This window comes from Corythoichthys intestinalis, chromosome 11 (genome assembly GCF_030265065.1).
Source record: "Corythoichthys intestinalis isolate RoL2023-P3 chromosome 11, ASM3026506v1, whole genome shotgun sequence".
Lineage (NCBI taxonomy): Eukaryota > Metazoa > Chordata > Actinopteri > Syngnathiformes > Syngnathidae > Corythoichthys > Corythoichthys intestinalis.
The window spans coordinates 23,694,178-23,720,074 of record NC_080405.1 but is presented as its reverse complement, the minus strand read 5'-3'; the positions used below and the strand labels follow the sequence as shown (position 1 = coordinate 23,720,074).

The window sequence follows — 25,897 nt, the reverse complement described above, 5'->3', positions numbered from 1 at the left end:
GTGCGGAGGAAATATGTTCCGGTGTTCTGCCAAAATGTCCTCCGTCGGCGAAACGTCCTACATGAGGCGAATTTGACCATTTTAATTTTTCACATAAGGCTTAATATTCGAGTTAGCGGGCGTTTAATTAGTTTAAGGAGTTGATTTCAACCACCACTGACTCGCGCTAGCTTAGCCACTCCGGAGCCCTGAAACTAACAAATAACTGGCAAACTGCACAGAATTTGTTCAAATCAACTCCAACGACTAATTAAACTCCGGCTAACTCAAAGATTAAGCCTATGTAAAAAATTCTGAACTTCCCCTTTAAAATAAAGACCATTGAATATGGCCATTAAAATGTTGTCTATTAAAGTTTTAGAGCAATAAAACAAACAACAACAATGAATGAAATGAACACGAATCCTTCAAAGTATTTCATAATGGGTCCAAATGATTTTTCGAACATATCATGTGACTTTAGCACCTTAGAGACAGCCGTTTGCATTGCTTAGCCAAAACTACAGCTGAGGAGGCAAGATGGATATTTAGAATTTCTTTAAACCTAAGCTTTCAAAACCTTCAACAACAACTGAGCTTGAACCGAGGATTGAGCACGAGCAGTATCAAAAAGTCCTGGCTGTCGTGTTACCTGTTGTGCTGTTATTCCAAGTGGTACTTGAATTGGATGCTTATAGCTGTCGACAGTCTTTTTGAGCCAGCGCAAAGTTCGCAGCGCACAGAGATATTTATGTGCAAATGCAGCCGTTTGTAGTATATCTCCTGCCTATTTCATTGCATCCTGGCGGGGTAGCAAGGCTATGTTGTTTTGGCCGCAAACTCCCAGCGCTCACGGCTCATGCATCATGGTAATACACGTGACCCGTTTTTTTTTCATCCCCGATTAGAAAATGTGACATGTGATGTCACTCCCATGACTACAGTATTCTTCATTCTACATACATTATGGGGCAATAACAAAATAGTAACGCACAGGCATCAAGGAAAGTAACTTTAATCAGATTACTGATTTAGAAAAATGAACACGTTAGATTGTCCTTTATTGAAAGAAAGTAATCAGATTACAGTTACGCATAACTCACATAATGCGTTACTGAAAACACTGCTTTTATATTACCGTTAAATACACAAGCTTGACGCTAACTTAACGGGAGCTATTTTTTCACCGGACGCTCTGGCAGTGTTCAGCGCAAGCTGCAACGAACGGCAGTAACTTTGTCATATCGCAAAATATGAAAACGATTGAAACCATTACTTACCAAATTCAATATGCTGGCAAATGCATTCATCAAAAAAAAATTGGGAGTGAGACCTCACCTCGTCCAGCGAACGTGCCCCCCACCCCCCTTAAAAATGTTCTCTTCGGATCTACACGATTCACATAGGTCATCCTTTTTGACTTCAAAACGGCGAATTTCGCCGAAAGGTGAGAGATTTTCATGCCTGTTTTTTTTTTTGTTTGTTTGTTTATTTTTTTATCATTTGACACCAAACGGATGAAGACACAAAATGTATGGATGGATATACAACCTGACAGGGTTATTATTGAGCGAGACCCGTAAAGACTCCAGACAGCTCAGGAACTGTGCATCTCGGTAGTCTGACTTCAACTCCTGTATATACATCATGGCGGACTTGGAGCTCTCTTTCTGATCTTGGCCCTGGTGAACAAACACAACAAACAGCACAAAAAAAACAACAAATAAAACTGAAAACAGTGTGTCCAAATGTTTTTAAGAAATTTTTGTATAATTGGTGCTTCATTAGATATGCAGCAGAGCTCACATTTTATACGTATAACTCGCCAATGGTCAAGTCATTTTATTGATGGCAGCCAAAATTGCGCTCATGATGAAGATTCAAATAAATGAAGGAGGCTAGCTTAAGTTTGCCATGGGCAAGAATAGGTTTTAAGGGACTTGCCCATCACACAATAATGAAAAACAAACTATAGAAGATTAGACGCAAAATCACCTATACAGTGAGACCGTGATAAGTGAACCGCAATATGACGATGGAGAAAATAGACATGTGCCGATTACCGGTTTCAAGGTATACAGTGGTATGACAACGTCAAGGTTTCAAAACCGCAAAATGTCTCCATCCCTAAGGTATTAGCTTTTTTTATGTCCCAAAAATGCATGGAGAAATCCCTCGCTTGCAGCTGCAAGGCTCAACCCTCCCCCCACCGGTTCTTGCTCAGTGCCAGTGAGTCAGCTGTGCTACATGATGGCTGAAGTAGGTGAAACTCCTAAACTTTTTCCCCCCATCGAAGAAAACAAAATCGCTGGTATGGGAATACATCGGCTACAGAAAAGTTACAGATGGCCGCAGCTTAGGGGAGGAGGACCAACTGACATGTAAAAACATGTTTGCGGAGGGTGGCTGCTGAGTAGGCAAGACGTCTAATAAGATTTCGTATTTATACAAAATTAAAGGTTAGCAAATACAGTCATGAACATTTCCCACTAGCTAGGACAGTTAACTCCAGCGTGTTTAGCGATGGTAAAACGTGGTGTTTTCTTCTCTATGGCAACTATCTGTGTTGAGAAAGCGTGCGTGTGTATAATGTAAACATCATACGAGTCATACACACATGACTTTTATGGAAAATAATTCAATTATAGTAATAATGTTGAGCTGTGGGTTCAGGCTCACCTAAAGGACTGCATTTATTTTAATTTTATTTATCTATTTTTTGTCTTTTTGTATTTAACTTTATATACAGTGGGGAGAACAAGTATTTGATACACTGCCAATGGGTTTTCCCATTGGGTTTTCCCATTGGCAGTGTATCAAATACTTGTTCTCCCCACTGTATATAACCAATTTGCTAATATGTTTTGAAAAATAAAAATCCTCCTCAATGGAAAAAAGGTTTGTTTTTTTAAACCCAGATATCTCAAAGTAACACATTTTAGAGTTGTAATTGCAATACCATGAAACGGATATTTTGGCCTAAGGTTATCATACCGTCAGAATATTATACCGGGCACATGCCTACTGGGCTGTAACACATTTTAATGAGTCCCGTAAATTTCATGTGACATGGACTTTAGTCAACACAAAATCAATTAATTTGAGCTGTTCATAAAACTTATGAACACAGAAAAAAAACAAAAATAGGATAGATTAATTTTTTTAGTACAGTATTTGCTATTTTTTTATACTGACCGCTTTAGATGTGTGGAGGTACTGAGAGACCATTTCACGTTTAATTACGATGTCTTTTTCCCTGAGAGGCTGCTGCTTCTCGTCGTTCAAGTTCATATCCACCTAAACAAAACAAATAATGAGAATATTAGCTATCATGATGAAACTATCATGATGAAAGTTCTGTAAATTTTGGCAGATTTTCAAACAATCGAAAAGGACTGCAGATACCGAAATTAAGTGCAATTTAAAGCAACACAAACAACACCAAGTATAAATTAGCTTCGTTTGAAAGAAGGCTGCACAAAATATTTAAGTAAGCAAATCACACATTTCTTAGACCTCTGATAATGGAGAAAACTTAAACAGAAATCATGGCCTCGCTTGCGCGCGCCGACAATGTCAGAAATGTCAGATGCCATTAGTGTACAGCATATACGCTAATACACTCGAAACAGGTAAAAAAAAAAAAAAAAAAGGCACGCTTTATAGTTTCTGTATCTGTACAATCTGTTTCTCCATCTGAGACCAAGACAAAGCCTGCTTCACTAGCTGAGTCTATTAAAGCTTTTTGCTTCAATAGCCAAGCACTTTACAATGAGCAGTCAATGCATAACAAGTACTGTATGCAGGAAAATCTGAGTTACTGACATTGATTAAAAAATACTGGCATTTAAAAATGTCTGACAACAATTATTTGCCTACTTCAGTGAAGTATTGGCTTTCGTTCACAATTCTCTCCTATTTTGCTTATCGGAAAAATACAATTCTGTCTCTTTTCACTTGTGTTTCCGCTACATTTGAAAATATTCTTAACTCGCCAAATTCTTGATGGATTTACAAACTGGTTTATTACACACCATATTATTGCGCCTATGATTCAGGCTAGGTGTTAAAAAATATATATATATTTAAGTATGCCGTTGATTTACAACATCTCTGACATATATGGAAAAACCAAGACATTTAAAAATCGCATTTTCTTTTTCTTTTTTGATGTGTCATTCTTTACTTGACCTTCTGTTGTTTCTTACAGGGACATGAAGAAAAAAGTGCTATTTAACTGTTGGAAAAACATTTTTATTTTTTATTGTTGGACTTGGCTTCTTCATGATTGATGTGTAGATCTGAAAATAAAAAATCATATCACCCAAACCCCCCCTCCACCCACATGTGATATTGAGTTACAGTGCTGGCCAAAAGTATTGGCACCCCTGCAATTCTGTCAGCTAATGTTCAATTTCTCCCAGAAAATGATTGCAATTACAAATGCTTTGGTAGAAATATCTTCATTTATTTTGTTTGCAATGAAAAATCACAAAACAGAATGTTTTTTTTTTTTTTTCCATATTATCATATTACACAAAACTCCAATAATCGCCAGACAAAAGTATCGGCACCCTGACCCTAATACTTGGTAGCATAACCTTTAGACAAAATAATTGCGAACCGCTTCCGGTATCCGTCAATGAGTTTCTTACAATGCTCTGCTGGAATTTTAGACCACTCTTCTTTGGCCAACTGCTCCAGATCTCTGAGATTTCAAGGGTGCCTTCTCCAAACTGCCATTTTCAGATCTCTCCACAGGTGTTCTATGGCAGGGGTGTGAAACCAATTCCACCAAGGGCCAAGAGGGTCCTGGATTTCGTTCCAACCAATAAAGAGATCTTTTCACCAATCTGATCTACTACAAGTGTAATCAGTTGATTGCAGTCAGGTTCTGCTTGTTTCAGCAGAAAATTTATTGGTTGATCTGTTTGCGCAGTCTTGGTTGAAATGAAATCCAGGACTCTCTTGGCCCTTTGTGGAATTTGTTTGACAGCCCTGTTCTATGGGATTCAGGTCTGGACTCACTGCTGGCCACTTTAGGAGTCTCCAGTGCCTTCTCTCAAACCATTTTCTAGTGCTTTTTGAAGTGTGTTTTGCGTCATTGTCCTGCTGGAAGACCCATGACCTCTGAGGGAGACCCAGCTTTCTCACACTGGTCCCTACATTATGCTGCAAAATTTGTTGGTAGTCTTCAGACTTCATAATGCCATGCACACGGTCAAGCAGTCCAGTGCCAGAGGCAACAAGCAACCCCAAAACATCAGGTAACCTCCGCCATGTTTGACTGTGGGGACCGTGTGTTTTCTTTGAAGGCCTCGTTCTTTTTCCTGTAAACTATGTTGATGCCTTTCCTAAAAAGCTCACTTTTGTCTCATCTGACCAGAGAACATTCTTCCAAAATGTTTTTAGCTTTCTCAGGTAAGTTCAAACTCCAGTCTGGCTTTTTTATGTCTCTGGGTCAGAAGTGGGGTTTTCCTGGGTATCCTACCATAGTTCCCCTTTTCATTCAGACGCCGAAAGATAGTATGGGTTGACACTGTTGTACCCTCGGACTGCAGGACAGCTTGAACTTGTTTGGATGTCAGTCGAGGTTCTTTATCCATCATCCCGACAATCTTTCGTTGAAATCTCTCGTCAATTTTTCTTTTCCATCCACATCTAGGGAGGTTAGTCAAAGTACCATGGGTTTTATACTTATTGAAGACACTCCACAAGGTAGATATATTGCCACCACCTGTTATGTGCCACAGGTAAGTAACAGGTGCTGTTAATTACACAAATTAGAGAAGTATCACATGATTTTTCAAAGGGTGCCAATACATTTGTCTGGCCCATTTTTGGAGTTTTGTGTAAAATGTAGGGCTGCAGCTATCTAATATTTTAGTAGTCGATTAATCGATGGACTACTTAGTTCGAATAATCGAGTAATCGGATAAGGAACATGAAAAATTCAAATATCTGAGCTGAGCCTCAAACGGTATTTTTTTTTTTTTAATGAGGATCTATGTACGACAAAAGAACAATTGGCTAACTTACATAGAAAAAGTCTGCTAGCTTAGATGCTATAAAATGCTAAAGATTTTTTTACAATGCTCTTAACAAGTGGTTCAGACACATATTCCCACAAAAATGGCTAAATATACCAATGAACTAAATTATGACTGCATTAAAAAAAAAACATTAACTCAAACAAAAACTTACGTCGGTCTTAACAGGGAGCAGTTGGATTCAGCCATGTGAAAAGAGGCAGACCAGAGGGCAGAGTATCCACGCCACTTTAAGTAAAAGAATACTCGAAGCAACAAAATTTAATTCGAATATTTTTTCTAATCGAATACTCGAGTTAATCGATTAATAGTTGCAGCACTAGTAAAATGATAATGACTTTTTTTTTCTCCCCATTCTCTTTTGTGTTTTTTCATTGCAAGCAAAATAAATGATATTACTACCAAAGCATTTGTAATTGCAATAATTTTCTGGGAAAAATTGAGTGTTATCTGACAGAAATGCAGGGGTTACAATATTTTTGGCCAGCACTGTATATGGCTTTGTTTTCCTTCATTGCATCAAATCGTGTCACTTTAAAAATGAACTGATTTGTAATTGCATCATTCAGGCTTTAAAGATATCGTTATTTGTATCGAATTGCAACCTGTGTATTGAGATACATATTGAATTGATTCCATTCCAAATATTCCTATCCACTACAACAGTGCCACCTATAGTCTGGGAGAATATCAGCTTACTGTCAAGCCGCACCTAGAATAAATACTGCAAAAATAAAGTAAAATAATTTAGACCATTAGGCTAACAATAATAACTTACAAACTATTATGTAACTGCTGACTAGACTTTTTCATTCGAGTTTATTGAAATGTTTAAGGAATTATTAGCCTTTAAGAGATTCAAGTAAAAAAAAGTGCTTCCATCTAAATTCTTCCTGAAGATGATTAAAAATATATTTTCAGTCTACGATATACATTTCACCCTAGAAGATGTGTTATCTTGTATACATTTAACAATTAACAACCAATAATTGTGAAAAAGTGTTATCGTGTATTCATTTAATAATTAACTACTGATAATTGTTGTTTCACAAGCTATTGCAGAAATAAAATGGCTTTCTATTTACTATTAAGTGACGTGTGCATAAGCTCAAACGCCATGTGCTGCTATTGTACACTCATCATTTTGGAAAGCTTTCTCACCAACATCTTTTCAAATAGCTCCAGAACGTATTCATCCGAATGGTCATGCAGGATTGCACCGGGAGTGCTGATCTCATAATTTGCGGCTGCAGAATGACGCTGCCCAGGGACATGGCTCAACTTCTCCTTGTCCTTCTTTATCCTCATGCTGGTGAAGCGTTCCAACTAAATTTGGAGGCAACATAGCACAAGTTAGATTGTGGAGTTGAGGGTGAAAAGCTGTGAAGACAAACGTAATTGTAATCCCTAATCAATCATTGTCTGGCTATGAAAACTGCGGTCATTAGAAAATAATTTTTAAAAAATAAATGTTTGGTCTTTTTAATTTATGATGTTTTCCTATTTTTTACATCAATGGAAGCATCATCTCATCAACTTCAAATGATAGCTTAGGGATACAAACAATTATTAAAGAAAACTATCAAACAATTAAGACATGTTGATAGGACATGCAAAGTGTGAACAAAGTGTTACTAAACAACAGAGTTGCTAGTATTCCTTGGGTGCACAGAGTGTGGACATTTTTTAAAGCTGAATAGTATATTAGTTTTATGAACTCCCTTGTGTTTAAGGTGCATCTTCAGGAGCATGCACACCCAACATAAGTGCACTATACAATAAGTGTGTTAGAGTGGAATAGATTGTGGAAAACAAACAATGGCAAGGTGAGTTTATTTATTCATAGACAAAAAGATGGATGAGGCAAGCATACAAGTGACACCATCAAGCAGTTGAAAACCTACCTCATCTGGAAACAGACGTTTCAGTGTCTACGGATAAAAAAAAAATAGGCAAAAGGAGGTGATTGCCATAAAAAGGATAAGCAAAAATAAAAAATAAAAAAACCGTCAGGAAGAACCAATGGTATTAAAATTGGAGGGGGAGAAGGAGAAAATCAAATAGTTGGAAACCAATGTATAACTACAGAATACTACCTGACTCGGTCAATAAGTGAAGGACAGAAGGGGTTAATACCCTATTGTTAAAGTATAGACAAACTATTAGTCCATTAAATCAGTGTTTACATGTTTGTTAACAAAAAAGGATTGACTTTGGTGAGGATGTTGATTACAAAAGTGACTTGTCCAATACGGGCAGTTTTGAACGCGTTAGTATGTTTGTGCAATAGAGGATCTTGTCCACAAGGTGTCAGGATACACCTAGAAATGTTCAGAATTCAGTCCTTCCAAATGATAAACAAATGTAAACATACTGTCAAATGCGTCTAATTGTAATTACCGATTTTGAAAATCACATTACAATTAAAATGGCAATTTCCCCAAACCATAAAACAACACAGTAGTGTTGGCCACTATAAAGAGTTTGACTATTGAAAGGATTTTCCCTGAAGTAAAATGACAAAAAAAAAAAGACAAAAAACAGGGGTTGTTGTGGGGTAGTAACAATCTTGGTTTAAAATTATTTCTAATCTAGGCTTTGTTTGAAAAGGAAGATTTAGAATGCCATCGAGCTAACCGCAGGAGTTGCTTTTGCTTACCATGTTGCCATGGCTACATAGTAAGCTAAATGAGGGAAACTGTTTTAGGCAGACACACCCAAAAAGTTAACAGCAGGAAATGACAAAAAGCTGCTTTTTTTGTCCTCAAAGTAGAAACATTGAAATTGTTGATTCACACTAATAGGTTGAGGCGAATACAAATGGATATAGGACAAATGGACAGTAATTATAAAAGAAAAAAAAAAAGTTTGCAGACCTTCTCTTCGAAGTGTTCAGTAGGCTCACTGGTTATTTGACAGACAGGCTGTTTGATTCTGCGTATATGTCAGTATGTATGTAACTATAAAAAAAAGGCTTTGCCTTGTAATTCGACAGGAATCCTCAGACAACTGAAGTTTTCTTTAACAACATGATATGTGTCTTGGTCTTTGACATACTGTCGGCAGAAATCACCCCACACTTTTTATGTTAATTTGTTTTCCCGGCGTAGCAATCAAAAACCCCAAAGGGAGATACACAGAACTGAAAGAGGGTTAGGAGTGGAATGATTTACCACAAACTAGTTTCCCTCCATTCATATACTAGTATAAATGGGCTACCGTGAAGTAAGTGAGGCAGACGGGCATGGTGTTTTCACAAACAAAAGTGTTAGATTAGCTGTAATTTGCCAAAGGGAGATTTCTGAGGATGATCAAACTAGAGTATAATCCCATTTTGTTAAACCTCTCCTGCATACACAACATACACATATCAGTAAGGCTCGGTCTATCCAGCTGACTACAGACAGTACACAATAGAACAGGCTATATAAATAAGGTATTTAAAAGAATCGCTTCCAAAAGCTATTTCTGAATAATGTGCTCCATCATTAGAGGAGGCAATAGTCCAACATGAAATGCATCACAGAATGGCCTACCAATTCCAATCGGATTTGTATAAACATTTAGAATTCAAAATGACAAAGAATAGACAGAACACAGTAACACACCATTTATTTTGAGGCCCTGGTAAGGGAACCTAATTTTAGAGGAGTAAGGCATATTTAAGTAAATAAATAAATAAATACAAAAATTAAACATTATCTGAAGGCCACTTTAAAAAAAATTGAGGGATGCAAGGGCCAACTTTAATATATGTATGTATATATATATATATATATATATATATATATATATATATATATATATATATATATATATATATATATATATATATATATATTAGGGCTGCAGCTATCGAATATTTTAGTAATCGAGTAATCGACTGAAAATTCTATCGATTAATCGAGTAATCAGATAAAACAAATATATTTTTAGGTGAAGAGCAATTATAAATATACATGAGAAAACAAGACATTTCATCTAATCTTGAACCGTTTTCAGTCAATCAATGTCTTTATTTTCGATGTATATTGTTGAAAACAGCCAACAATTGCATCTCAGATGTAGCTAGAATTAAAAAAAAAAAAAAAAAAACTAATTCACTGCTTTCACTCAAAAAACTTTTAGATCTTATTTTTTTAAAAAAAATTATATATATATATATATATATATATATATATTACCTAAAAATGCCGTTACGCTTGATAACACACATCACTTAAAAGTTAGGATTTTTTCCCACGTGTTTCAATTGAATTTCTCTTTGTGTCAAGCCATTTTTAAGTTCTAGTTAAGTTTTAAGTTAGTCTAAACTGTAAGTCCTGATAGAATTTTGAGTTTTTGCAGTGTTCAAAATAAATGTATGATACAGGCTGTACTGGAGCACATTAGGGACCAGTGCGACTTGGTGTTTTATCCAGCAATGACTACTGAGCTAAAATTGATAGTTAGCATGATAAAGTTTTTATTTTACACCCTCATCACTCCACAATGCTATGTTATGTTAAAGCCTGTATGTAAGACACGTTAGCCACGCATCGACAGTGGTCATAATTAATTGAAACCTAGCCCTCCGCAGGGCTAACTTTACGTGAGCTAGTAGCGACAGTAACGTTAATCTTATTTATTAGCGCTTAGCGCTCTTTACTAGCGCTTAGCGCTGTACTGCTTTAAGATGGCGGCTGTTTAATAACGCTGCCCAGACGCGGCCGAGTCTGTCATTGCGCATCTAGTTCAACATACATGTGATCTTTATGAGACGCATCAGACGCGAGCTGTTACCAACGTAGGATCGTGCGGGCTAGTATTTGTCAACGTCGGCGTCGTTTGTGGCGGCTGTCAGCTGCAGTAAGTTTTTTTTTTTTTCCTTCTTCCTCTCCGCACGTGACAGCGCGTTGTCCCGCATTAAAAGTAGTCCGAGCAAAACGTGATGCTTAGAGCTGTCAAAATAAACGATTACTCGAGGTGAATAAAATTACTCGGATCAGTTTTTAAACTCGAGTTACTCGAGTTGCTCGAGTACTCGTTTCAGCTCTAATATATATATATATATAAAGTTACTAATATTAAAATAAAGACTATAGAGACAAATTGTATTTTTAGTCGTGGTGCCTTTTAAAAATTCTACATATAAACTAACCCGGAGTATAAATTGCACCCCAGGCCAAGAAAAAAAAAAATACAGTAGTTGGCTTCGACATTTTGAAGGGATCTGGTTATTTTGGGTCTAAAGAAGCCATAGAAAGGGTGGGTAAGTGAGACGAGGAACAGTGTGAACTTCTGGGAAATGAGCATGTTAGCCCACACCATGACGGAGTGAGCATTAAGCACCGGGGTGGTCGAGGACCAAGCAATGCCCCATGCCAGGCAAGCCGAGAGTAAATAATCATGCGGTGGGCTAAAACCATCAGCTTCAGTCCAAAAGTTTTTTAAAAAGTGTCTGACCACTGGCAATGATTTTACATTCAATATGCATGCAGTATGCAGTACCGTATTTTTCGAACTACAAGTCGCACCTGAGTGTAAGTCGCACCAGCCATAAAATGCCCAACGAAGAGAAAAAAAACATATACAGTGCCTTGCAAAAGTATTCGGCCCCCTTGAACCTTGCAACCTTTCGCCACATTTCAGGCTTCAAACATAAAGATATAAAAATTTAATTTTTTGTCAAGAATCAACAACAAGTGGGACACAATCGTGAAGTGGAACAAAATTTATTGGATAATTTAAACTTTTTTAACAAAAAACTGAAAAGTGGGGCGTGCAATATTATTCGGCCCCCTTGCGTTAATACTTTGTAGCGCCACCTTTTGCTCCAATTACAGCTGCAAGTCGCTTGGGGTATGTTTCTATCAGTTTTGCACATCGAGAGACTGACATTCTTGCCCATTCTTCCTTGCAAAATAGCTCGAGCTCAGTGAGGTTGGATGGAGAGTGTTTGTGAACAGCAGTCTTCAGCTCTTTCCACTGATTCTCGATTGGATTCAGGTATGGACTTTGACTTGGCCATTCTAACACCTGGATACGTTTATTTTTTAACCATTCCATTGTATATTTTGCTTTATGTTTTGGATCATTGTCCTGTTGGAAGATAAATCTCCGTCCCAGTCTCAGGTCTTGTGCAGATACCAACAGGTTTTCTTCCAGAATGTTCCTGTATTTGGCTGCATCCATCTTCCCGTCAATTTTAACCATCTTCCCTGTCCCTGCTGAAGAAAAGCAGGCCCAAACCATGATGCTGCCACCACCATGTTTGACAGTGGGGATGGTGTGTTCAGGGTGGTGAGCTGTGTTGCTTTTACGCCAAACTTATCGTTTTGCATTGTGGCCAAAAAGTTCAATTTTGGTTTCATCTGACCAGAGCACCTTCTTCCACGTTTGGTGTGTCTCCCAGGTGGCTTGTGGCAAACTTTAAACGAGACTTTTTATGGACATCTTTGAGAAATGGCTTTCTTCTTGCCACTCTTCCATAAAGGCCAGATTTGTGCAGTGTACGACTGATTGTTGTCCTATGGACAGACTCTCCCACCTCAGCTGTAGATCTCTGCAGTTCATCCAGAGTGATCATGGGCCTCTTGGCTGCATCTCTGATCAGTTTTCTCCTTGTTTGAGAAGAAAGTTTGGAAGGACGGCCGGGTCTTGGTAGATTTGCAGTGGTCTGATGCTCCTTCCATTTCAATATGATGGCTTGCACAGTGCTCCTTGAGATGTTTCAAGCTTGGGAAATCTTTTTGTATCCAAATCCGGCTTTAAACTTCTCCACAACAGTATCTCGGACCTGCCTGGTGTGTTCCTTGGTTTTCATAATGCTCTCTGCACTTTAAACAGAACCCTGAGACTATCACAGAGCAGGTGCATTTATACGGAGACTTGATTACACACAGGTGGATTCTATTTATCATCATCGGTCATTTAGGAAAACATTGGATCATTCAGAGATCCCAGTGACGTGCGGTGAGGTTCATGGTTGGTGAGGCACTGACTCCTTTAGTGTCAGATTTCCAAATATATAAACAAAAAAGGGTAGCTTATTCAATTGGCTACTGGTTATTTCATATCTCATCAGCATTCTTCACAAAACACGCACACACGGTACATATTATTGATATGTAAAAGTAAGAAAATAACATGCATTTTCTCTACACACGCAATGTGTTGGCCGTCGCAATTCTATAATTCATGCAACATAAATGAGAGTAAAGAGTGGTGTACAAAACCACAGAATTCAATTCTGACCTTTAGTGAAATATTCAGTTGTTTTTAAAACTTTTAATTCTGATACTTTAATCAATTTATTACAGATTGCTAAACAAAAAGTGTGAAAAGAAAAACAAAGAATGTTTTATTTAAGGCCAAAATTTAGTTTTTAAATATTCTATTGTATTTTTCTCAGTCTAAGCTCTTTTTTTTTTTTTTAATAAGATTGAAATTAAAACCGTTTGTGGTCTTGCGCCTGTCCTTCACCACAAAAACCGGCGTTAATTTGGAAGGGCATAGGTTTGGTCTCAACATTCGTAGGGACGATATAATAGCATAACCTGCCGATAGGTACACTTTTTGCTGGGGACGGGACATTAATAAGACCAAACAGATTAGATGAAGGGGGCAAAGGGCCACATTTCTCATGTATATGAACTTTATTAATTAATAGGCAAAATGATCAATGCAAAATAAATCCTTATCTACTGATAATAACTTTTACGTGCATTGGTTCAGATGATACACTGTTCGATTCAAACCTTTGTTTTAAAAAAATACTAAAGAAACATTTTGAAAACTTCCTGAATAAATGTCTGGTTTTTATTAGCAAACATAAACATAATGAAAATAATCCACTTAATAATGGTAGGGTCAATTCTATCCTTACAACATATGGAACTATTGAAAGATGGAAAGATGAAAGAAAGTTGGTGGGGACAATTTTAGCATCCTGAAAAGTTGGTAGTGTTATGTCCCTACCGTCCCTATGCAAACCTACGCCCTTTTTGTAAAAGTCCTCCTTATTTTCCTTTACTTTAAAAAATCTCTCCGCCTCAATGGAGAGGATTGCTTCAATTAGATCGTTCTGTGTTCTATTTGACAAGCCAGAAGACACAGTGGATGTGTCCAAATGTCTAGCTAACCTTTCATCTTTCTCAGCAAAACCATGTAATCGTTAAACATATATGCCACGTTTAGAAGAGCTTACACGCTCATCGTTACCACGAAATGTTAACTCCTGTTTAGCTAGGATACAGATTGCATTAATGAGGTCTTTCAAACTCCTTCGGTTTTCTTTTACCTTAGCATTGAGGCCGCTACCGTTGAGCTTCCGCTGTTCGTCAAAGCCAAATCGATCCTTGAGCTTCCAAAAGTTTTTAAAGCAATCAGGCTTTGAATGTGAGTGGTCGAGCTCTCATGTTTGCTGAGGCTTCGTGGTAGTTTTTTAATGTCCCAATATATCGTGTTAGTCCAGACATTGGCACAAGTTGAGAAGAAAAAGGCAGGGAAAGCAGCAAAGGCGATTTTTCGTAGGACAGCCACATAGCCAGTCTTTTCGGGTGTACCAGTCCGTTTGAAAAGCGCGAGTTATCTTCTGTCCCGCAATTTGAAGCGAACCTTTTAGCTCCGGTGTGGTGTTAATCGCGTCCACTTTTGACGGAAAGTCCAGTTTCACGTACGCCCCCTTTCAGTGCGGCAGAGTACTATCTGCCGCAACCTGCACCTTTTCACTGTGGTTTTATTTCCCATCAGGAAAACTAAATATGTCGCTAACAAACATTAAACTTTAAGGGTTAAAGACATTAGCCAGACTGTGGAAAATCAGGTCAAATAAACGTATCTGGAAACATTATAATGGCGACATGCAGATGTACGGCAACCAGCACGCTCCAATTCCATGTATCAACCCAGTTTGTTATGGATTGCGCAATCAGAGGTGAGGCTTTACTCGTTGCTGCCGCACCTCTCGTTTCATATCTTTATTTGAACAGGAAATTGGCAAATTCAGCGATTTTGACTATAAAAAATGGTTGAAATGAGTCATACATAAAGAGCAATGGACAAATATTAATATAAATTTGATGCTATAATTATTTTTTTGTCATGATGACAGGTGAGGCTCTGCCTCACCTGCCTCCCCTGACCGCACGTCACTGAGAGATCCTCACTGAACTTCTGGAGTGAGTTTGCTGCACTGAAAGTAAAGGGGCCGAATAATATTGCACGCCCCACTTTTCAGTTTTTTATTTGTTAAAAAAGTTTAAATTATCCAATAAATGTTGTTCCACTTCACAATTGTGTCCCACTTGTTGTTGATTCTTGACAAAAAAATTAAATTTCATATCTTTATGTTTGAAGCCTGAAATGTGGCGAAAGGTTGCAAGATTCAAGGGGGCCGAATACTTTTGCAAGGCACTGTACAAGTCGCACTGGAGTATAAGTCGCATTTTTGGGGGAAATTTACTTGATAAAATCCAACACATACAACAGACATGTCATCTTCAAAGGCAATTTAATATAGAAATACAATAGAGAACAACATGATGAATAAGTGTACAGTGCATGAACAACGAAATGCAAATATACTGTCCTCACCAGGACGCTACGGCTCGGTCCTGGCTATTCAGCGGCCTAAACTCCCAAATGACGATGCTGGACGTCCGTATAATTTGCTGAATCAATTTCGTCCTCGATACCAAACAGGTTCGCATCGACGTAAATAAATGATAATTAGGTGCTTTTACAGCAATGACATGACACAAACGGTTAGCATGCATTCGCTAGCATTAGCGCATCGTCCAAACAAACACACAACTGGCTCTATGTGTCCGATCGCGGGTGGAAAACACACAACAACAACAGAAAAGATGATACACATAGGCGTTGCCTCTGTAGAGATATTTTAGAAGCACAAACAATGAACGTAGGTTCGCAGCCATGTTTCTCACTCGCTAACTCGCCCACTCACTCAGAGCTACATTGATGTCGGTCTTCTTCTGGCGTGTGAGCGCTCTTCTTCACGTAAACAAGTGCAAGTGCGCCCCCACGTGGGCGTGAAAGCGCCACAAACTAAAAGCATGCATATCAATATAAAAAGTCAATAATACAATTGAACACGCATTGCCAAAGGCAGAACGGGAACGTGGCAATAGCTATTAAGAGTTATTCAGATAACTATAGCATAAAGAACATGCTAACAAGTTTACCAAACCATCAGTGTCACTCCAAAACACCAAAATAACATGTGAAATGATATCATAATGTGTTAATAATTTCACACATAAGTCGCTCCTGAGTATAAGTCGCACCCCCAGCCAAACCATGAAAAAACTGCGACTTATAGTCCGAAAAATACGGTAATTTAATATTAAAACGGAAAACAAAGTTTTTTTAATTATTTTTTTAAAACGTGTGATATCGGTACAGTGTCACCATTGGCATAAATTGCATTTTCAAAGTTTTTGAAAGTTCTAGTGCAGGGGTGTCCAAACTTTTTGCAAAGGAGGCCAGATTTGGTGTGGTAAAAATGTGGAGAGCCGACCTTGGCTAACGTCCTTTACGTAGAACAATATATTTAAGGAAATGCTAGCAAGCCATTCTGTGTGTCACATTTGCTTTATTTTTTTTTTTCTTAGTGCTGAAACTTTTTAGTGCTGAAACGATGAATCGATTAACTCCAGTATTCGATTAAAGAAAAAAAGATTTGAATTAAATTTTGCTGCTTCAAGTATTCGTTTAATTAAAGTGATACAGTGCCCTCTAGTCTGCCTCATTTCACATGGCTGAATCCAGCTGCTCCATGTTAAAACCAACATAAGCCAAGTTTTTGTTTGAGCTAATTTTTTTTTTTTAAATGCATTCGTAATTTAGTTTACTGGTATATTTAGCAGGTTTTTTTTTTTTTTTTGTGGGAATATGGGTCTGAACGATTTGTCAAGAGCGTTGTAAAAAAAAAAAAAAAAAAAAAAGAAAGAAAAAAGCATTAGTGTTTTATAGCATTTAAGCTAGCAGACATTTGCTATGTAAGTTATCCATTGTTCTTTTGTCAATCCTTATTTATTTTTTATACCATTTGAGGCTCAGCTCAGGTATTTTAATTTTTCATGTTCCTTATCCGATTACTCGATTATTCGAACTAACTAGTTCATCGATTAATTGACTACTAAAATAATCAATAGCTGCACAACTAGCCTTTGTGGCGTTCTCTTTCGGCTCTCGAGCTCTTGCGAAATACTGCTGTTATGTGTAATGTAATAATGCTGCTGTAAAATTAAACTAGCTTCAAGTTGCTTCAATTTCTCGCTTCTTCCCTGTAATCTTTTCGTACAAGGCAGCGTGTCTTGTTTGGTAATATCGCCTAACATTGAACTATTTAAAAACAGCGCACTGTCTCTTTGCAAATGAAGCAGACACAGCTGTTGTGTATTTTAGTGAAGAAATAGTCCAATTTCCACCTATTCCTGAAGCGTCGGCCGTCGCAGTCAACAGTTTTTGTTGATTGTCGCCATTTTAGAAAATTGGGAGTAAGGGGTCACACAGGGTAATGTTGCTTAGAGTGCTGTTTCCTTTTAGTGGGTAAATGCAGCATTTAGTGTGTAAGCTACTTCATATGCTGGTAGAAGTACTGCAGAACAATATATTAAGTCTATGCGGGCCACATATTAATGATTATTATGACAGAGGCTGGGGGCCGGATGAAATTTGACCGAGGGCCGCATTTGGCCCCCGGGCCGGACTTTGGACATGACTGTTCTAGTGCGTTCATGTGTGATTTCTGCACCTGGGGACTTATTTCGGGGTCAGCAGTAGAGCAGAATCTTTAAAGGGATTCTCTATTTTTAAGACAAGTAATTCTTAAAAGATAAATGTTAGTATGGGTTCTAATAATTTGATATTAAAACCCCTGTTCATGTTTTTGTTTTAATAAAGTTTGTAAAATTATTTTAAGTGATAGGTCACCATTCTTGTTACAGTGCGTGACGTCACCGGTCCCCGTGCCGAAATTCCAGCGTGTCACTCGTTAGATTTCCCAACATGTCATCAGTTCTACCCCTCCTATTTTAACTAGATCTGAAAAGTGAAGAGCAGGACAGCACTGTCGGTCGTTCACAAGATGAGCTTCAGGGAAAAATGCGTGCAGCAAATACCTGATAAGACAAAAGTTGGGCAAAACTGGTGATGCGAGAGAGTGCTGTTGGGAACTCCAGTTGGGAGCGAGAGTGTATGCTGTTCGGAACTCCGGTTTTATTAGCAGATATTCAAGGTAAGCATTTTGCGTTTTCAAACTTATCCCAATATAATTATGTAGATTGTGAGCATCCAGAGCTGTCGTGTGCTTTACATACAGTACAGGCCAAGATACAAGCATACAGGGACCAAAAAGGGGGAGAAGCTTCCACTTATGCACATTTATTCACTAAAAATAATAATTCCACCTTGACCACTCACTTCACTCCCCTCGTTTCCATTTGACTGAAAATTGCATCCAAAAGCAGCACATCGTGGCATTTTTACTTCGCGAGTTTAGGCAGCAATAAGCAATTGTTGAACACACTACACATTTGGAAAGATCCCAATTACGTCATCACTGCGAGCCCGCAAACCATGGCGCCAACTAACGGTCAAAATATGGACTAAATATTATAAAATATTGCCATTGATTTAACATTTTATGTGTTTCTAGCAACATATTTTAGTACAAGAGAACAATTGTGGTTTATTAGAGCCTACATGTATTTAAGTTAGACGATCACTTTAAAGTCATACGGAGTATTAAGGAGTATGAAGGAGTATCTCTCGTTACTCTGGAATGTTTCAAACCTGTGTTGGGTCAAGTGATAAAACCATGCACAGTATTTTTCAAATCACACAGATCTCTAAAGAATTTAGACCTCCACAGTTTTAAGAGTGCAGGCATATTTATTAGCCTGCTGCTAGTACCTCCTCGCACAAGGGATGAGAGATAAGCGTACTCCATAATGGGGAAGAATAAGAATGTATCCTGTAAGCTATTTTTGCACAACTTCCTGACACAGTCCTCCAAAACAGTCATATCACATGTGCCTGCCAGTCTATATACACAATGCATACGAGTATTATGAACACAACTCGTTTTTATGGCGGAAAACACACACAAGGCTGAAAAACCCACTTAAGTAAAAATAAATGAAAATGAAATGAATGAAATAAAGTAAATAAACTACTGTATTTTAAAACAAAAGATTTGTTGTGTTTGATAGAACTATAGACCCTACCCACCGACGTCACAAAATCACGTGCTCACTGTATGGTTCCGCCCACTTGTCCGTCATTTTGTGTCTGTATTGTCAATGGTCTCAATTGATCGAGCAATTTATAATGCATTTCATGGAAGACCCGGTGCTTTCGGATGCCGTAAACTCGCTTGATGCGTTGCATAAAAGGCGTTATGTGGAAAAGCTTCAGTTTATCCATTCGCCAGATCCATATTTGATGCCTAAATCAAGTTTTTTCGACCCGCTGTCTCCGCCGTATTTGCCTGACATCTGCTAGCCACCCTGAACTGTACAACTATCTTGTCCACACAAAATCAGCCTATTCTCACGAAAGTTTGAAAAACTTTAAGAGCTTGGAGGCTTATAAATACTTTGTTGCTGGTTGGGTGAAACAGGTCCTCGTCCACGAAAATTCGGCAGGAATCTATCTTGTGCTTGGAAAGGTGAGTTACGAAATTTTCAATTCAAAATCTTTTGTTATTGCTAACATCCACTGTCAAGTTTAATGTATTTCATGTCGTTTGTCAATGGAGTTAGGGCTTTTAATGTTTATATGGTTTAGCGATAGCACTCTCACTACATACATACGTGTATGTTGTCGGCGATTAGCCTAACAATGATCTTAATTGTGGTTGTCAGCCCAAAACCCTCTAAATATATATTAAATGCATCTTACCAGATATAAAATGACTACTACATAATCTGTGGTAATCGTTTGGAGCCCAGTTTTCTCGTCGAATTGCAGCAGCCCATCTCGCTCTCTTCTCTCCGGGTCTCTCGGAATCCGGTAGAACTTCAAGTCTCTCCGTCTTCTCCGTCTATCTTCTCTGTTATTGCAACCGACCGCCACACACGCCTTCAACATTTTGATTATTAATGTTAACGAGCAGAAAAACACGTCGTAAATAGGAGGAATGTACGTAGCCGTAACAGGGAAACATGATGTGTTGACGGACAATTGGGCGGCACCAGTCAGGAGGAAGGAGTTGTGACGTCACGTGGGTAGGGTCTATATGTCTAGATGCTCTCATAGCAGTTTCACCTGTTTTACCCGAGTTCCCCGTTTACGGACACACATCGCAACTGCTTTTGTTTCAACACAGCCATAAAAACAAAGTAAGTAATTTCATTTATTATTCAAATTTTCTATAATTTTTTAGCTTAGAATCATTAATTGAGGTCTATTATTTAGTTTAGAAAAGAAAATGGACTTTACAAAGTTACTCACTAGTGTGTTTTTAACTTTTAAACAAATCACGTCACAATGAAAAAAATTGCGTCTGTAAATAGGCCACGGATATGTACCTCATAACTATCACTTTATTGCATTTTTTTCTTTATTTGCATTTGAAAAAATTTGAAAATCTCGACCACTCGTTTTGTACGGCATTTTCGTCTCGCGCTCCATGCGAAATAACCATTTTTAAGATATAAAAGCCAAACAAAGCCCGGTTGTGGCCGGTTTTGCTGTGTTTATACAGTGTACATGTTACATGAAGTTTTTGGAATCGAAACCAGGTATATACGTGTTAATATCTAGTTAAAATCAGCGTGTCTTTAATTCTGCTCACGCTTGATCGTGCAACAAGTTACTGGAAATGTAGCGTAAGCCTGAAAAAGGACGTACGTTGCAGTCGAATGCGAGCACGGATATAATAAGCTAACTGACTAGCGTCCAATCCATTATCTTTTCAACCTGTGTTAACGTTTGTTTTGCTTATTATGGGACAATATCGATGTATTTTGGATGCCTAAATTATAAAGCCTAGGTATCAGGCTTCGAGGCTAAACACGATAGTAAGAGTGTGACAATATGTCGATACGCAGATACAGTATATCGCGCTATTTTGCAACCCGATTCGTTATCGATATGCTCCCGCCAAGTATCGATACTTTTATTTGACATATTGGCCATAAAATTGAGTATGGATGCTGTAAACTGCTCATTCAACGTTTGTTGAGCGATCCTGGACCACTAAGTGGAAAAGGTAAAGTGCGTGTTAGTCTTCTAGAAATGAGAGAAAGCTACAAGTGGGATGAAAAAAATAAAAGTTTAACTAGAACAGTCCGGAAAAAGAAAAATATTCCTACAAAGCACACATGTGGACACCAATGTTCCCTCTTAGCTGTGCGCTTGCACAATCGCGCACTGCTTGCACACTCATCGCACAAGAAAATCTATGCAGCGCACAATGTAAAATTCAACAGAAACATATTGTAGCGTCAATAGGACTACTGGTTGTCAGCACAGCAGTGATGTGTCAGCGCGACACTCCGACTGATGCATTTGATATGGCAACGTGACCAGGCCAATTGTCGGCACCGCTGTGGTGTGTCTGCGCGATACTCCGATCGATGCGTTTGATACGGCAACATGACACTCCTATAGACCCTACCCACCTACGTCACAAAACCACGTGCTCGCTGTATGGTTCCGCCCACTTGTCCGTCATTTTGACTCTGTATTAGCATTGTTTTCAATTGATGGCGGAATTTAAAATGCATTTCATGGAAGACCCGGTGCTTTCTGATGTCGCAAACTCACTGGATCTGTTGCATAAAAGGCGTTATGAGGAAAAGCTTCGTTCTATACAGTCGCCAGATCCATATTTGATGCCCAAATCGATGTTTTTCGACCCACTGTTTTCGCCCTGTCTGCCTGACATCTGCTACGCAGATATTTACAATTATCTTGTCCACACTAAATCAGCCTATTCTCACGAAAATATGAAACACTTCAAGAGCTTGGAGGCTTATAAATACTTCGTTGCTGGTTGGGTGAAACAGGTCCTCGTCCACGAAAATTCGGCAGGAATCTATCTTGTGCTTGGAAAGGTGAGTTACGAAATTTTCAATTCAAAATCTTTTGTTATTGCTAACATCCACTGTCAAGTCTAATGTATTTCATGTCGTTTGTCAATGGAGTTAGGGCTTTTAATGTTTATATGGTTTAGCGATAGCACTCTCACTACATACATACGTGTATGTTGTCGGCGATTAGCCTAGCAATGATCTTAATTGTGGTTATTTGTCAGCCCCGTAGACGAGGCCAGTTTCTTTCACTTGGTACCAGCTAAATATTATTCAAAAAATAACGATGGTGGAAGAAAGGGAAGTCACAAACATCTTGAATTTGAAACTATGTCGTACTACGTCGTATGTTGTCGGCGATTAGCCTCGCAATGATGTTAATTGTGGTTATTTGTCAGCCTCGTAGACGAGGCCAGTTTCTTTCACTTGGTACCAGCTAAATATTATTCAAAAAATAACGATGGTGGAAGAAAGGGAAGTCACAAACATCTTGAATTTGAAACTATGTCGTACTATGTCGTATGTTGTCGGCGATTAGCCTCGCAATGATCTTAATTGTGGTTATTTGTCAGCCCAAAACCCTCTAAGTATATCTTAAATGCATCTTACCGGATATAAAATGACTACTACATAGTCTGTGGTGATTTTTTGGTGCCCAGTTTTCACGTCGAATTGCAGCCGTCCATTTCGCTCTCTTTGGATCCCTCGGAATACGGTAAAACTTCGTCTCTCCTTCCATCTTCTCTGTTAGTGCAACCAACAGCCACACACGCCTTCACCATTTTGATTATTAATGTTAAGGAGCAGATAAACACGCCGTAAACAGGAGAAATGTACGTAGCCGTAACAGGTTAACACTATGTTTTGACGGACAAGTGGGCGGTACCATTCAGGAGAGCGGAGTTGTGACGTCACGTGGGTAGGGTCTATAGGTGGAGAAAAGTGAGCCCGACTCCTGTGCTGATTTACTGAAGCAACATTCCGCTGCCAATCTTTGCAAGTGCTACAGTATTAATTAGCATCTCATTTTAGAACTGATATAATCTAATTAATTAGACCAACAAAAATGTTTTCTGTACCAAATTGCAACGTAACTCAATGAGCGACAGTTGTCTAGCCAATAATATGGTAAATGGTGTTATAGTTGTATAGCGCCTTGATACAGTTCACTTCACTTGCGCTACGCAGCCAATCTTAGCATTGTCAGTGTTGTCCATATGTGCCCTGCCCTAGCTAACAACAGCGCAGTTGAGAGATGCAAATGCTAACCCCTTATCATGGCAAAAGGAATGGGCAGCGATATTACACTCATCAAGCCGATGTAAAAAAAAAAAAAATGTGGTTCTTTTAAAATGGAATGGCTGTCGGAGTATGTGCAAACAGAAGAAGAAGCCGTGAAACTGAGTGAGATTTTTTCTGTTTTTAACCTGTCCTGTATACACTACAAATTCATAAGCAGGACTCTTACTATGGTTAAAGCAGGACTCTCACATACAGTGGGGCAAATAAGTATTTAGTCAACCACCAATTGTGCAAGTTCTCCTACTTGAAAAGGTTGGAGAGGCCTGTAATTGTCAACATGGGTAAACCTCAACCATGACAGACAATGTGGGAAAAAGAAAACAGAAAATCACATTGTTTGATTTTTAAGGAATTTATTTCCAAATTAGAGTGGAAAATAAGTATTTGGTCAACTACAAACAAGCAAGATTTCTGGCTGTCAAAGAGGTCTAACTTCTTCTAACGAGGTCTAACGAGGATCCACTCGTTACCTGTATTTATGGCACCTGTTTTAACTCATTATCGGTATAAAAGACACCTGTCTACAACCTCAGTCAGTCACACTCCAAAAATCCACTATGGCCAAGACCAAAGAGCTGTCGAAGGACACCAGAGACAAAATTGTAGACCTGCACCTGGCTGGGAAGACTGAATCTGCAATAGGTAAAACGCTTGGTGTAAAGAAATCAACTGTGGGAGCAATTGTTAGAAAGTGGAAGACATACAAGAACATTGATAATCTCCCTGGATTTGGGGCTCCATGCAAGATCTCACCCTGTGGCGTCAAAATAATAACAAGAAGGGTGAGTAAAAATCCCAGAACCACACGGGGGGACCTAATGAATGACCTACAGAGAGCTGGGACCACAGTAACAAAGGCTACTATCAGTAACACACTGCGCCGCCAGGGACTCAAATCCTGCACTGCCAGATGTGTCCTCCCCTGCTGAAGAAAGTAACACATCCAGGCCCGTCTGCGGTTCGCTAGAGAGCATTTGGATGATCCAGAAGAGGATTGGGAGAATGTGTTATGGTCAGATGAAACCAAAATAGAACTTTTCGGTAGAAACACAGGTTCTCGTGTTTGGAGGAGAAAGAATACTGAATTGCATCCGAAAAACACCATACCCACTGTGAAGCATGGGGGTTGAAACTTCATGCTTTGGGGTTGTTTTTCTGCAAAGGGACCAGAACGATTGATCTGTGTGATGGAAAGAATGAATGGGGCCATGTATCGAGAGATTTTGAGTGAAAATTTTCTTCCATCAGCAAGGTCATTGAAGATGAGACGTGGTTGGGTCTTTCAGCATGACAATGATCCCAAACACACAGCCAGGGCAACAAAGGAGTGGCTTCGTAAGAAGCATTTCAAGGTCCTGAAGTGGCCTAGCCAGTTTCCAGATTTCAACCCCATAGAAAATCTGTGGAGGGAGTTGAAAGTCCGTGTTGCCTAACGACAGCCCCAAAACATCACTGCTCTAGAGGAGATCTGCATGGAGGAATGGGCCAAAATACCAGCAACCGTGTGTGTGAAAAGCTTGTGAAGAGTTACAGAAAATGTTTGGCCTGTTTTTGCCAACAAAGGGTAAATAACAAAGTTTTGAGATGAACTTTTGGTATTGACCAAATTCTTATTTTCCACCATGATTTGCAAATAAATTCTTTAAAAATCAAACAATGTGATTTTCGGGGAGGGGGGGGGTCACATTCTGTCCCTCATGGATGAGGTTTACCCATGTTGACAATTACAGGCCTCTCTAATATTTTCAGGTGGGAGAACTTGCACAATTAGTGGTTGACTAAATACTTGTTTGCCCCACTGTATAACATAGAACACATCTCATGAACAACAAGATTTTGGAATTTTTCATTTTAAGTGGGGCAAATCAATTATATTTAAAGTAAAATAATGAAAATTGCTGCTGTAATTTCATTCTTTCAATAAGCCATGTAACTTGCTATGACAGGTGTGATACTGGTGTGTGGCCACCATGTACACATCTGATTTTGCTCACAGTGGTCCGCAGTGTGCTCGGGGAGCTAGTGTGTCTGCTCAGACACATGAAAAATTAGAGGGAACATTGGTGGACACACTTTAGATTTTGCACAACAAGAAACCAAGTAAGCTGAACAAGGACTTTGCTGTATGTAAGAATTGTCTAACAAAAATAAGGTTCACTGGAAAAACAATTATGCACAGCCACTTGCTGCTGTTGACGAAGTGGTCACCGGATTTCTTGCCATCATTGCTTCGCTTTCATCACCTGAGGTAAGAAAGTTTTGCAAATTAATTGATTTTTTAATTTACATGAATTATTTTGATGACATTTGGTGTTGAATGATATAATTAATCCATTAATTTACTGAATTATTTGATATTATTTGAGAACCACTTTCCATCTAATTTACTCCACAAACTGTTATTACTACCATTCTGATACAATGAGCAATAAAATGTTTTGAATAGCTTCCAAGATTTATAAGGTGATGTGCATGTTAATTGATGTAGCCTACATATTGAAAATGTGTAATTATTGCATT

General features: G+C 38.5%; 1 protein-coding gene across 1 annotated transcript in view; it reads right to left on the bottom strand.

Annotated features, from left to right (window-relative positions):
• Window positions 1-25,897, bottom strand: part of LOC130924156 (protein diaphanous homolog 1-like) — a 75,636-nt gene that overhangs the window by 29,686 nt on the left and 20,053 nt on the right. Inside the window, 4 exon segments of the mRNA XM_057850536.1 lie at window positions 1,531-1,661; window positions 3,175-3,276; window positions 7,191-7,355; window positions 7,934-7,960. Of these exon segments, the coding sequence (XP_057706519.1) occupies window positions 1,531-1,661; window positions 3,175-3,276; window positions 7,191-7,355; window positions 7,934-7,960 (425 nt within the window).